At 40.5% G+C, this 13,028-nt stretch overlaps 2 protein-coding genes across 2 annotated transcripts in view; one reads left to right on the forward strand and one right to left on the reverse strand.

The window, feature by feature from the left end:
• Positions 1-864: 864 nt before the first annotated feature.
• pkd1l1 (polycystin 1 like 1, transient receptor potential channel interacting) overlaps positions 865-13,028 on the reverse strand; it is a 30,152-nt gene continuing 17,988 nt past the window's right edge. The window contains exons 33-56 of the mRNA XM_074693653.1: positions 12,524-12,731; positions 10,173-10,279; positions 9,978-10,077; positions 9,757-9,885; positions 9,477-9,650; positions 9,196-9,382; positions 8,933-9,027; positions 8,510-8,856; positions 8,280-8,364; positions 7,987-8,169; positions 7,785-7,903; positions 7,591-7,701; positions 7,405-7,510; positions 7,189-7,254; positions 4,354-4,496; positions 4,031-4,265; positions 3,789-3,893; positions 3,390-3,530; positions 3,008-3,142; positions 2,383-2,595; positions 2,117-2,281; positions 1,835-1,999; positions 1,616-1,707; positions 865-1,131 (exon numbers count right to left, since the gene is read on the reverse strand). Of these exons, the coding sequence (XP_074549754.1) occupies positions 894-1,131; positions 1,616-1,707; positions 1,835-1,999; positions 2,117-2,281; positions 2,383-2,595; positions 3,008-3,142; positions 3,390-3,530; positions 3,789-3,893; positions 4,031-4,265; positions 4,354-4,496; positions 7,189-7,254; positions 7,405-7,510; positions 7,591-7,701; positions 7,785-7,903; positions 7,987-8,169; positions 8,280-8,364; positions 8,510-8,856; positions 8,933-9,027; positions 9,196-9,382; positions 9,477-9,650; positions 9,757-9,885; positions 9,978-10,077; positions 10,173-10,279; positions 12,524-12,731 (3,649 nt within the window). The 3' untranslated portion in view covers positions 865-893. The remainder of the gene's footprint in view (positions 1,132-1,615; positions 1,708-1,834; positions 2,000-2,116; positions 2,282-2,382; positions 2,596-3,007; positions 3,143-3,389; positions 3,531-3,788; positions 3,894-4,030; positions 4,266-4,353; positions 4,497-7,188; positions 7,255-7,404; positions 7,511-7,590; positions 7,702-7,784; positions 7,904-7,986; positions 8,170-8,279; positions 8,365-8,509; positions 8,857-8,932; positions 9,028-9,195; positions 9,383-9,476; positions 9,651-9,756; positions 9,886-9,977; positions 10,078-10,172; positions 10,280-12,523; positions 12,732-13,028) is intronic.
• On the forward strand, positions 10,536-12,374 carry LOC141807805 (uncharacterized). Its single transcript, XM_074694019.1, has 6 exons — positions 10,536-10,880; positions 11,017-11,079; positions 11,295-11,336; positions 11,407-11,469; positions 11,726-11,854; positions 12,091-12,374. Exons 1-6 carry the CDS (start codon positions 10,646-10,648, stop codon positions 12,372-12,374), a joined length of 816 nt encoding a protein of 271 aa, XP_074550120.1. The 5' UTR covers positions 10,536-10,645.

A 13,028-nucleotide genomic window follows, 5' to 3' on the forward strand; every position in this document is an offset into this window, starting at 1 on the left:
TCTACCGTGCAGAAACGTTTCTACACAATGGGTTCCTCCATAGTGTCCTCCCATGAACTCCATTCTTATTTAGTGTTCAACATATTTTAGATTCATCATCAAAGATGTTAGCATGTGCTAAAGATTTGTCTAAATCTTGAAATAACACTCCAGAATTCTACTTCACCTCATTGAGCATTCTGTGCTGTGCTTTTTCAGTTATCTTTACAGGATGGCTATTCCTCCAGAGAGATGACAAACTTTCTATGTTCATAGAAAGTTTGTCTTAGGGTGGACTGATGAACATCGAGACTTTTAGAGATACTCTTCTAACCCTTATAGTGAACAATTCTTAATCGTAGGTCTCCTGGGAGAGGCATAGTTTACATCAGGCAAAACTTCTTGAGAATAGCAAATTCAAAACAGGTGTGTGTGTGTGTGTGTGTGTGTGTGTGTGTGTGTGTGTGTGTGTGTGTGTGTGTGTGTGTGTGTGTGTGTGTGTTTTATGCTGCAGAGCAACTTTAACCAACACCTCCAGTCCTCTCTCTTTGATTGGACACTGGGTTGGCTGACTCCTGACTCCAATTAGCTCCCGGAGAAGTCATTAGCCTAGGGGTTTGCAAACGTTTTCCACCTCGCACTATGAATGTGTACATGATTCATTCAATAAAAACATAAAATTGTTTGTGTGGTATTAGTTTAAGTAGACAGTGTTTGTCCATTGTTGTGACTTAGATGAAGCTCAGAACACATCTAATGCAAAAATCCAGGTCATACCAAAGGGTTCACATACTAACTGATTACAGAATACTCTTTGAAGACTTATTCAAACTGTTTATTTGATTAAAGTGATATCAGTAACATGATTATTGTAATAATATATTGTACATAAATTATATAATCTGAGATAAACTCTAATTTGAAAGAAGACTTCCAGGCTCATCATGGACCAGAACTTCCACTACCTCTGTATGGGTGGCCTGAACATTGCTCAACCAGCAGCTGTTCTCTTTGGCAGTCCTCTGATCAAACTGGTGCAACATCTCTTTAGTCCAGACTGTAATGTTTGACTCAGATTCCTGGGGAGACACGCATTTTTCTTCAGCTTTTCTCTGATGTTGGAGAGATTGGGCCTCCACTTCAAGCTTCGACCTACAGATGAATTACCACAGAGAAGAAAAAAAGTCTTAGTAACTACTGATATTTTAAGTTTTTCATAGGACTGATATTCTGTCTTTCTCTATAGCCAGGTGGAAACATCTAGATCAGAGGTCATCTTGGTGCCCACAAGAACCACTTAAGGTGCCCGCGAGGTATGATCTAATTCCTCCCAGAAACTTATATATGCCATCATTGTTGTGCAAATCGTTGATAATAATTGTGGAATAATTAACATTGACATGTGAGCAATCTCTTTACATAGTTTAACTACTAATACTATTGCAGTTGTTATTAAAATGTGATCAGTGCAGTTATGTTCAGGAAGTTTGTATCACCACTCATTTCCCTGTTGACTTTGTAATGATGACTTATCAACCCATGTAGGCTCTGCATATTATTCATGCACAACACAACAGTTTCATTAAATCAAATGATATCACATCACCTATGCTAATTGTGATTATAAAAAAAATACCTGGTCATGTGAGATGAAGGTAGAATCCCCACATAGTCACTGTCATCTGTGCGATTGTTCGCCTTTGTGTCATCTTTCAGTTGGATAAAATTCTATAACAGATCACCAGAGTTAAACAGCATCTACTCTTCCACACGTTGGGATACTTTTTTAAATGATACATTTTGTGTCAGAGACACCTGTGTCTTTTTTGAAGATACTGAAATGAAGAGTGCTTGCCTGTGTGTCTGTGTGGAGCTGCTCCTGTGTAAGTGAAGCTTCAGGACTGTCTGTTCTGGATTGATGAGCCTTTGGGGGTAGCATGTGGTGCAGGCTGTCTGACTGGACGTTGAGTTTAAACAATAGTTCATCCAATAAACTTTCAAATTCTTCAAGGTGGTGTGTCTGGAAAATGAACAAGGTAAAATTGTCTCTAAGTAATCAGACAAGTGTTTATGTCTAAAATGTAATCCAGTCACTCTAGCAGTCTGACTCAATTTTGTCTTGACTGCTTTTTCCTACCCTCCTCTCCACTTCATTTTCAGCCCATGCATGTTTACACGGGTTCCCAGTGAAATTAAAGACTCTCCGTCTGATATGTTTTGTGAGTTCTGTCACAGTGAAGGTATTCCTTCTGTTTCGGGATGCTTTAGCACGTCTGACCAAAGATGACACAACACCTACAGCCTGCAAAACAGATGGTTATTACACAACACAGATGAAGACTGGAAATGTGTGTCCAATGTTAATATTTTTAAAAAGAAGAATATACTTTTTTGCTTGTATACCATTGCTGTCCACATGAGGGATGATAGTTTGAGGAGTCCCCAGTAAAGGAGATCACATCTCGTGTGGAGGAGGTTCTGCAAGGGCCTGTGACCCCAGTAATGACTAACCAAAGTGTGAGGTGAGCAGGGAAGTAAAGTGAGGACCCTGGAGGTTTTTGTGACAAGGAGATTCCCAGAACAAGACAGCGCCGACATCAGGACAAGACCTGAAATCTGGGAGAAAGAAGGAAACAATGCGCCTCTTTACTGTAAAAACCAAATGCTCCTTTCAGTTCAATAACTTCCTCAACTCTGAGTGGGATAGTTATTCAGAAAAATCTTAAAAAGCTGTTTTTATATAAGAATTTAGCGTCACATTCAGGTAAAACACTAAATATCCTGAACAACTGCATTAAATTACTTTGGTTAACGGACAGAGGAGGCCTGAATCAGTACGGCTGAAGATAATCTATAATGATAATTATTATGCTGTTAGGACATATGAAAATTAACCATCTAGACTATTCATAGTTTATTACATTCCCAGCAACTCAATTACCTGAAAACTTGGACATAAATAATTGAATATGGAGCTTTCACTGAATTCATTTCTGCTAGCTGTTAATGTTGCTGCAGTGTTTTTTACCATTGGCCAGAAGAGTTTTGAGACTGTGTGAGTGAGGAGAGTAGCAGAGGTGGCGAACGTCCTGATCAACCTCAACACACTCACAAACCTGATGCTGAGGAGGAAGAGGAGAGCTCCACACAGACTGCGGATACACTGTGAACACAGAAACACAGCTTTAGCTCGGTGCATGGTTGTATTATGAAGAACACTATAACCTCAGATTAAGCGTTCCTTGTTGTTTTAACTACATTACAGAGTCAAATATTGTGGTTTAATGATATCCTGCAGATAAAACGTGGTGAGTTATCTCTGAGGCTCCCTTAGTTTGGAAGTGTTTCACTAAAATAACATAAATAAAGACAGGGGGCGACCTTCTTTTACACTATGTTCTTTCTCTCACTTGTTCGCATTCAGCCAGCTGGGTGACATCAACATGTCCTCTGTGGTCATGTCTCTCAAGAAGCTCCACAACTTCCAAGAAAATCACAGAGTGATAGATGTAGTGAGCGTAATACACCAGGGTTACTAACAGCAGACTGACCTGCAGAAAGAAAGTGAAGTAGGGAGAAAAAGTGGTTTATTTTACAGCACATTTTTTCCTGTGTGAATAACTTCACAGGTCTGTCAGTGTGAGAAGTGAAGGTCACTTAGAGAGGTCAGCGTGGTCTGATTTGCACTGTGCTCTAACCGAGGGCATGGGTTTGAATGTTCAAGCTTGATGAAGGTTAGAGTTTATCTTGTTTTTTATTAGCAGGATTTATTTTTGCTCATGTGGTTTTTGCACACATGGGGGACTCACTTCCAGCCAATTGCAAGGCATCCTCCAGTATCCCATAAGCCCTTGCTGCCATACAAAGTACACTTGATCCCAGAGTTGCAGCAAAGATAAGATGAGGAAGAGAAGCTGAGGGGAGGAAGAAACAGATGTATTCAGTTTAGCGCTGCAATACTTTTTCCTTTGAAACAAACTGGGACTGTTTTTGTTTACAGGCTTAGCTTGAATTGATAAAACACAACCAAAGAGCTAACAGTAGCTTTTACCCGGCATGCCACAGCAGCATAGTCCCACACAGCAGGAGTGTGATACAGCCGAACAGACTGAACTCTGACAGAGGGGATCAGGACACCTGCAGGGTTTCGCTGAAGGAGCAACGTCACACTAGTGAACAGATTTGCTGCAGGGCTGAACACGGTGAATTGGACTTTAACTGCAGCTGTCTGTCTGCTCAGCCAGCCACCTGAACGCAACAGCTTCAGTTTAGATGCAGCATCAGACCTGCAGAAGAACAAAGAGAAGGTGATGGTGATATTTTGGAGAGTGAATTTAATATGTTCTTTTTTGTGTGTTTCTGTGTGTTTCTCACTTTCTGTATCCCAAGCCGATGGGAGCACTTTGTCCAGAGTAACAGCCCAGCTGACCACATGGCCTTGGAGGCATGACAATGTGATGTAAGTGAGTGGGTGTTTGTCTACCCAACAATAATGAGTGGAGAGTGGCGCTAGAGACCTGAGAAGTGGACGCACAAAGACAGAAACATTAAGATCAAAATCTTCAGTTTAATACTGCCAGAACCAGACCCAGACATCTCTTCATACAAACTGACACAATATCACAACACTATGCTCTTGTTGCTTTGGCATATTTAACAAACAGCTCCCTCTACAGGTAGACATGCTTAATAACAATAGTGTAAAGATCTATCATTTCATATTAACTGAACTGCTTTTACTCTTTTGGGTGGCAGAGGAACTGATCTCAGCTGTCGCTGGGTGAGAGGTTGGATACACCTCATCACAGATATAGGCAGACAACCAATCACATGCACCCAATCACCTAAAGGCAATTTAGAGTGACCAATCTAGCTGATGATCATGTTTTTGGACTGTGGGAAGAAGCTGAAGAACTTTAAAAGAACACTGACATGCTCAGGGGGGGAAACCCTGCACAAATGAGGAATCGAACCAGGAACCATCTTACTGTGAAGCAACAGTGCAAAAAGATTGCACCACTGTGCAAGCCCCAGTTTAATTATTTCCTTTTCAAAGTTTTTTTAAAAAATCCAATAACAAAATGTTATCATGGATGATAGGGTAGACCGGGTACACTTGTAACATTTGTGACATTTCTATTTCTGACTTTGAGCTCTTTTAACTCAGTATATTCAAACTGCTTCAAGTTTCATCTAATAAATGAGAGATAAAATGCTTCTGTAACACAAACAGAAAATGCACAACTTAATCTCAAAACCAAGGAGTGAAATGTAGCAAATGACTCCATAGTCCAGGTCAGTTGTAACATACCTTGGGGTGAAATGTAACATGATGAAACCAGGACCTTGACAAAGACTTCAGATAAATTTGACACATGAGTTCCAAAGACCTCTATCTCATCAACATGATAAACAGTTTCCTTGCAAACCTGTTAAAAAAATAATTGTATTCTTCCTCCCTTAGGATTATCATTCCACTACAAGCAGCTTAAATTTTTCTGCACTTATAGAATGCATATTTACTAAAAAAAAACTTACTTAAAAAGTTGCCAAACAGCCCAATTTATCAAATAAGACAAAAACATATAAACAAAATGATACAGCAATATGTTTTGTGCATTTTGTTTTACGAGCAAATACACATCGAAGTCATACATGTGAACTCAGCTGTTAGCAGCCTGTAGCATGTCAATGCTAACTGGTGTAAGGCCTGATGTCTTCCCACAAGGTGAGGAGAAGGAGGTGAGGACAACGTGCTGGTTCTCAGGTGTGAGCTAAGAAGTGACGACATGGACCTGTCCTTCCATCCATCGTTATTGGGAACATAAGATCGATCTCCAACAAGATGGACGAGCTAGCCATGCTAACCCAGCAACAGAGGGAATACCAGAAGGCAGAGTAGCATCATGCTATTCACAGACATGGCAAACGGAGCTAACACCAGACACCAACGCCACATTGGAAGAGCGTCACCTGCTGTGAGCAGACAGGATACAGGAGACAGAGACTGAACAGACTGCTGAGGAAGCTCAGTCCTGGACCCTGTGGAGGTGGAGGCTGGCTGAACTGGAGAATGATGGACAAGCTGTTCTTCCTGTTTCTTATGAATTTTTTTGCACTTTCTATACACTTTCTTGCTTTTGTTTTCTTGATTGTTGCTGTGACTTCACTTTCATAATACTTGTTACAATGAAACTGTACAAAAGGTGTAACTTGGGGGGGGGTGACACTTCTAGAGTGCAAGCTTCTTGGGCCAACAGATGACATGTCATGCACTCAACCCATTCTTTTATGTTAGAACTTGCCCCAAGCAAGCTTGTTACAACTGTCCCTGAGTGCATTATCGATAAGCTAATCGATAAGCTTAGCTTACAGCTAACAGTCAAAACATTACCACAAACAATCTGAAAGAAACAGCTCAACAGACACACAATTAACATGACATACCTTTGATGAGTTCAACTACAAAGCAGGCTGAGTAATCAAAAAATAAATTGAGCAGAAAAAAAACTTTCGTACCCCAAAACTATATTTTCCCTCACAAATTGTGTCTGTGCTGTGTCTGCTTCAGGGCTCTACTTCTCCACATGTGGACTAAGGACTAAACTGTGCATTTCCAGAGTGAATCAGGTGATTTCTAACTTGTTCCTGATTGGAGCAATTGCATCTGCTACACATGACCCCGTGTTACAACTGTCCCCAGTCTCCCCTATTAGTTTACCTATTATAATACCATTATGATTAAAAGGTTTGTGTATTTCTGTTGATCAAACTCCATCAATACACACATAAAAGATAGTGCTATTTCATTCTCATCATGAATTAACAATCTGATCTCACACATCAAATCATATCTTTGCCTTAAAATATGACATTCAGTTAAATGGGAATAGTTAATTTCGATATCTTGCAGGAGCTGGAAAATGAGAATCCAGGTCAGTGGAGGTGTGACCAAACACAGAATCAGAGGGACGATCATTTTAGCTGCATGAATAAATCATCTTTAATCAGTTTTCTCTGATGCAGAGCAGGATCAGATCTCCTCCATGTGATGAAGAATTTTATCTATGCAGCCTTCTGCACGCTTTACTGAAAATGCCACATTGTATTTAACTAAAATCCCTTTTTTAATTTAGTGGATTAAAGATGTGTATAATATAATAAACACTGTACTATGTACAGATATAAATAAGTCTTGTAGTTGCTTACATTGTTCTGAAATGAGATGGAATCCTCCATCTTCCACAAGATCGGCTCTCCAATTCTGATGTGTGTCTGTGGGATGACATTAAGCTGTTGAACACTGGAAAAAATGGCTTTATTTTCCCTTTTAAACTCGAATTGAATTCTTTTTGGCACATAAACACTTATTCTGATTCAGATTAATCCAAGGTTATGAAACTCTGCTGGGATTTTGCAGCTTACCTTGGTTGTTGATTCATGCTTGTAGAGTAAAGAAAGGAGGCTGGTCTGTGCCCACTTCCACCAGTCATCATGCTTTTGTATGGACATAAATTCACTGTCCTGGCCCCTACTGAGAGGTGAAACTTGATTGTTTGAATCAGAGAGCGACAGACAAAGAAGGAGTTAGTGTATGTGTCCATATCTTACCCTATTAAGTGTTTTCTGGCAGCTTTAATGAGGCGGTTGTGATCACTGGACAAGCTGTTGTAGTTTATACACAGCATCAGGATCAGCATGGAGAGACAGACACACAAATCCCTGAAAGACATGGGAAGTGGAGGAATTTCTTTACTGCTCTAAATCAAGGACAAAAAAAGGTGTTTACGCCCACAAATTCACACCTGAAGGTTTTGCAGAGAAGACCATGTTTCCTTTTTTCCCCACGGCTTTTCCTCAGTTGTGTTTGGGTTGGTGGGCGCACATGAAGCAGGTAGCGAGCTCTCTGGCGAGCTTCAAGCAGCTGTCAGTCAGAGATTATAAACTTCATTATTAAATGAGAAGAATGGGAATAACTGAAAATTAAGGAGCAAATTTAATGTGCACCTTATCAAGGTTTGAACATCTCCTTCTGTGAGAAAAGGCTGAATCCCGAAACTGATCTTTTTGTTGATTTGCACTATCCTTGCTCCACAGTTTTCTAACCTCAGATTCTTTTATTTTGGAGAGGTGATGAAAGGCGGCTTTTTTTCTGCTCCAGAACGAGACAGCCGCTGCTACAGTGATTATCTGTAAGATAAAATCAGTTTTTAATAAAGTGCAAAGAGTCAAGAGTTAAATTCATTGTCTTCATTGTCTTGTAGTTCATAAGCTTTATCAAAGGCAGGTATCGGTTTTACCATGGCTGGCTGGATGAAAAAGATGCAATATATCAGAGAGAAGAAAAGAGAGTGGATCCAAAGCAGGAACTTGCCGCTGCTGAACCTGGATTACAACACAAACAAACAGACAATTTAAACCTGAGACACACAGTCGTAGCAAAATATGAATCAAAATCATTCAAATATTTTTAATAATCCGCTGACTGGTTAAATAATCCCGCTGACTGGTGTGTTTTTGTATGTGTTACCTCAGACCCAGGACTGCAGACAGAACCAGGCTGGAGAAAATCAACAGCACGCACAGGATCCAGGCCACATGGTGACTCCACTCAGACACAGGTCTCACTCCTCTCTTATTGGGCCTCTGAGCTTCCCCACATCTGCTGTGACTGGGCACCTTCTCCTTTTTCTCTCCAAGATGGCTCTCCACTTGGCAAGTTTGACCTCCGTCCATTGTGTCGAGCAAAAGAGCTTTTTGGGATCCATAAAACCAGCTGCTTTCATGAACTACCAGAGCGTGTTCCTTCCTTAGAGCGACATCTGTTTGGACTGCAGGTTCAGCATGTGTTGAGGACATCGACTGCAGGTCTGTGCCCTGGAAAACAGGAGAAGCTGCTTTAAGAATAGGAGAGGAGCAAGACACGAAAGACGAATAATACTACTGGAGTTACCTGGAATTTGTTCGTCCATGCTCCTTGTCCCCATTGATGAAGACTGCTCCAGAAGAGATGTGACTCGGATGCATTGTCAGGCACTGAGAGAGCATCTGAGTGAAGACAAAACAGGACTTATTACAAGAATCATGTGTCTGAAACAAGGTGTTAACAGAATTTAGGGTTTTCAATAACTGGTTGGATAATTAGTTGGTAGATTTACCCCCTTTTCCAAGGAAAGAGGGGTAAATCTATGTTGAAGCTAATACCAAACTCCTCACCTATAAAAAAGTCCTTCTCAGTGTCTTCACATTTTGTGTGTTGACTCTCTGATCCAGTCAGTCTGAGCTCATGTAGCCTGAACAGAAATGATATAAATGCTGCTGCTGGCAACACAGCCGCCACACTTAGTATTCCTGTTGTCATGGAGCGTGCTGATAGGTTGATGAAACCCACTTCAAACAGCAACTGCAAACAGATGATGAACAACAACAACATGGTAGGCAAACAGTACTTAAATCCTGCAGACTGATCTCAAACTTTGAGAGTTTTATCGACTCACCTGTTCGTCTGTTTGTGATATGATTAACATGTTCGCACACACATATCCCATGAGGAGCAGCAGGCTAACGCTAAGCCTCTGAGTGCGTGTGAAGGAGTGAGGACAGGGGCACCTGTATATGGATATCCACATGTGGTGATCAGTGAGGTACTCGGAGAGCTTCAGACTCAACATCTGCAGGAACACAATCACAGAACCAAAAATTAAAAAAAGAAGCAGGAGATGACAGGATACAATAAAATCTCAGACATTTTTAAACATGTTTAAGTCAGAGCCCCACCTCAGCAAAGCCAATTCCCTTGTTGCAAACTTGCAGCCTCCTCTCCACCTGACCATCGCCTTTGTTTACAGCCAGCCAGCACTGAGCGACAAAGAACCAGGTGTGGCCTTTGACATCCCCTCGGTTGAGCTGTTTCAAAAGTAGAAAAAAAACTCCTCTTGAAGGGGAAACTGAAGTCAGAGAGCAGGGGGAACAACATATTTTCAAAGAGGAGGACTTACTTCAGATACCTCTACTTGATGGAGGTACCAGGTCGGGGAGGGTCCGGAGCTGTCATGCCAGATGTGAACTCCACATACTGCACCCAGGCTGTTTGCTGTACTGGGGAGTCAGAGAGTAAACATCGAAGTAGGAGATCAAAAATCTGTGGGTCTATGATGCATTCTTTAGTTTTAACAATAATAGTTTTAATTTACCTTAATATGAAGGTGTCATGGGAGTTACGTTTGAACAGGGTGCATCCTGGGGCTTGTAGTTCTTTAGTCTGTGAAAAACCATCTTCACCTTTCAGCATGATGTAAACCTGGTGCAAAATTAGAAATGTACATATTTTAGCCCTACATTCAAATCCATGTCTGAGAAACAGAACAGAGTGGGCCTGGAAGAAAAGTTTAATTTAAAACAATCTTTAAAGCTTTTCAACCACTGATGTGTTTCCAAGCCCACATGAGCTGACAACTTATCTTACACATGAGCAGAGGAAGATCAGCTGTAAATAAGAGGCATCACTTCAACCACAAGGAGGCATCAAAATTCACCCGAACAGGAACAACCTCTTCTGTTCGATTTTCACACAGCAGGTCACCGCTTGCTTTAAGTGTAAACAAAGACAGGAGTTGAAAGAGAAGTGTCAGAGTCCTTCTTGCTGTTTACAGAGGGGAAAGCCAAAATGAAAACTTCTGTTAGTTTTTTGGTGTTGCTGCTCTTTCTGGACTGGAAGTGGGCTCGGGGGATCAATATCACTCAGATGAAGGAAGAATGCTTTAACAAAAGCAGAAGCCAGACCGACTTTGACTCTCACGTCTGGACCGAGCTGAGGGAGCTGAGAGATATGGCCATCGAACAAAAAGTGGAGCTCAGGAACAGCAACAGAAGGATGGAGGAGCTTGAGCAAGAAAATATGGGTGATTTATGCCAGAAATTAAACTTAATTATTGACAAATTGAAACTACAGAACATATACACAGCTGAAAATTCTGATGTATCTAGAAAATGTATTGAGATTAAATCTGCTTTAGCTCTAACAAACAATCTCTTCAGTTTTAAGAGTCCAGGTGAGTGCCAGTGAAAACCAGTTGAAAGAACTGAAGAGCGAGATCACAAGTAAGTCATGATAACAATGAAAACAAGAAGTGCTGCATCTAGTTTTGAGAATGTTTCTTCAGTTTTATGTGAACGATTTATTTAGACGTTAAGCGTGAAATATTTTGAAACACGTCCAAAGACAAAGCTTTGTAAAAGGTGTCACTCATCAGAAAGCATACGCTTTTTTTGGATTGTAAGAACTTACACTTGTGCGTTTTAATTTCGCCCCGTAGATCTTCAAGACAGAGTAGCCACATTAGAAAATCAGAACTCAGGTAAGACAGTTAAAAAATGTTTAAATGAGCCAACTGTACATATTTAACCAACCGCCACATGTCCTGATAGATATAAAGACCAGAGTGATCTCCACTGAGAGTGCGGTGGAGGAGCTTCAGAGGGAAAATGCAGGTAAGTGAAACTAAACCATCAAGTCAAAGATCAGATTTAAAGCTAATAAGACTACATGCAGTGTCAGATCCTAATTTATGAAAACTTTTTTCAAACATCCATCTCTGTTTAGACAACATGCTGAGCCACAGTCAGAGGCTTCAGTGTTGTTGTTGTTTTGGTGCTTTTCAGACCTCAGTGGATCACCAAATATTTGCTGAGATACTCTCTTATTTAAAAAATATTTCTTTCAAATGTGTCCTCCACATTCATTCAGGTCGCCCAAAAGTAGCGTTTACGGTTGGTCTAACGGATAATGGACAAATTGGACCCTTCAATACTGAAATCACACTTAAGTTTGGTAAAGTCTTCACCAATATCGGTGATGCCTACAGTCCCACGACAGGTACTAAACTATTTTATACACAAATATGAAATTCATTTGTGCTCCAAGGATATAATTTTGTTGTCAGACTTTGTTCTACCATTTATTTTTATTGAAATAAAAATTATTTTTGCCAGTAAAACATGTAACACCAGGGCTAGAGGAGCTTAGAAGAGGAACTTTTGGTGACTATTTCTTTACTAAAAGTAATACACTTACATATAAGTGTAACTTCCTAAATGTTCCCTTGTTTGCAGGTATCTTCACAGCCCCCGTCAAAGGAGCTTACTACTTCAGATTCAACGCATGGGATGCACGTCTTTCAAACGTACTTGGCGTTAAACTGTTTCATAACACCAAGACAGTTACTTATTGTTACGATGTAAATGACAACCATGGTTATGTCAATGTATCGAATGGATTTGTTCTTCAACTGGAGAAGGGAGATGTAATCTACTTGGTTTTACGCTCAGATTCCGCTATCTGGGATGACGTCAACAATCGAACAACTTTTAGTGGGTTTCTGCTTTTTACTGGGTGAAATGAGCTGTAAGCACCCCCAATAAAAAGAAGCATTACATTCTATTCAACTGTTGGAAAAACGTCAGTGAGAGTGTTTTGTGTGTTGTGTAGTTGTATGAACAATAATAGACCATATCGGTTAAACTACACTACAAAAAATCTTCTTACCTTAGCACTCATATGGGCTGCAGAGCAGGGACCAGTGTGGATGGTCACACCATAGTGAAACAGGTCATGAGGTGAGTTGTCAGACAGGAAGTGAGCTCTCTGGTTTGCCTCAGATTTTCTATCAGCTCGCCTACAAACCACAAACCCTGGGATGTACAGGCACACACACAGCATCAGCACACCCAGCACTCTTAGATCAGTCTGCACCCTGAGGAGACAGAGAGGCAGGAAGGACGTTATACTCTTGTCTTACTTTGCATTTTAAAGATTAGGGCTTCAAACTGAAGAGGACACAACAAAAATTATATCTAAGAGGGAACATCACCCTTTTGTTGCTTCATGGCTGCAAGAAAAGGAACTTTTCTGTTTGCATATCTTAAAACATCACCATAATTATTGTCTGTGACATACTAGAACTATCCACTTTTGAAGAAAGTTTCCAAAACTAGTTAAAGGAACAAAGGGTTTTTGTCTTCCCTGCTTAAAAACATCTAAGTCTTTCGTG

The sequence above is a fragment of the Halichoeres trimaculatus genome, unplaced genomic scaffold, assembly GCF_033239565.1.
Source record: "Halichoeres trimaculatus isolate MK-OKI-2021-1 unplaced genomic scaffold, fHalTri1.1 fHalTri1_scaffold_18, whole genome shotgun sequence".
Lineage (NCBI taxonomy): Eukaryota > Metazoa > Chordata > Actinopteri > Labriformes > Labridae > Halichoeres > Halichoeres trimaculatus.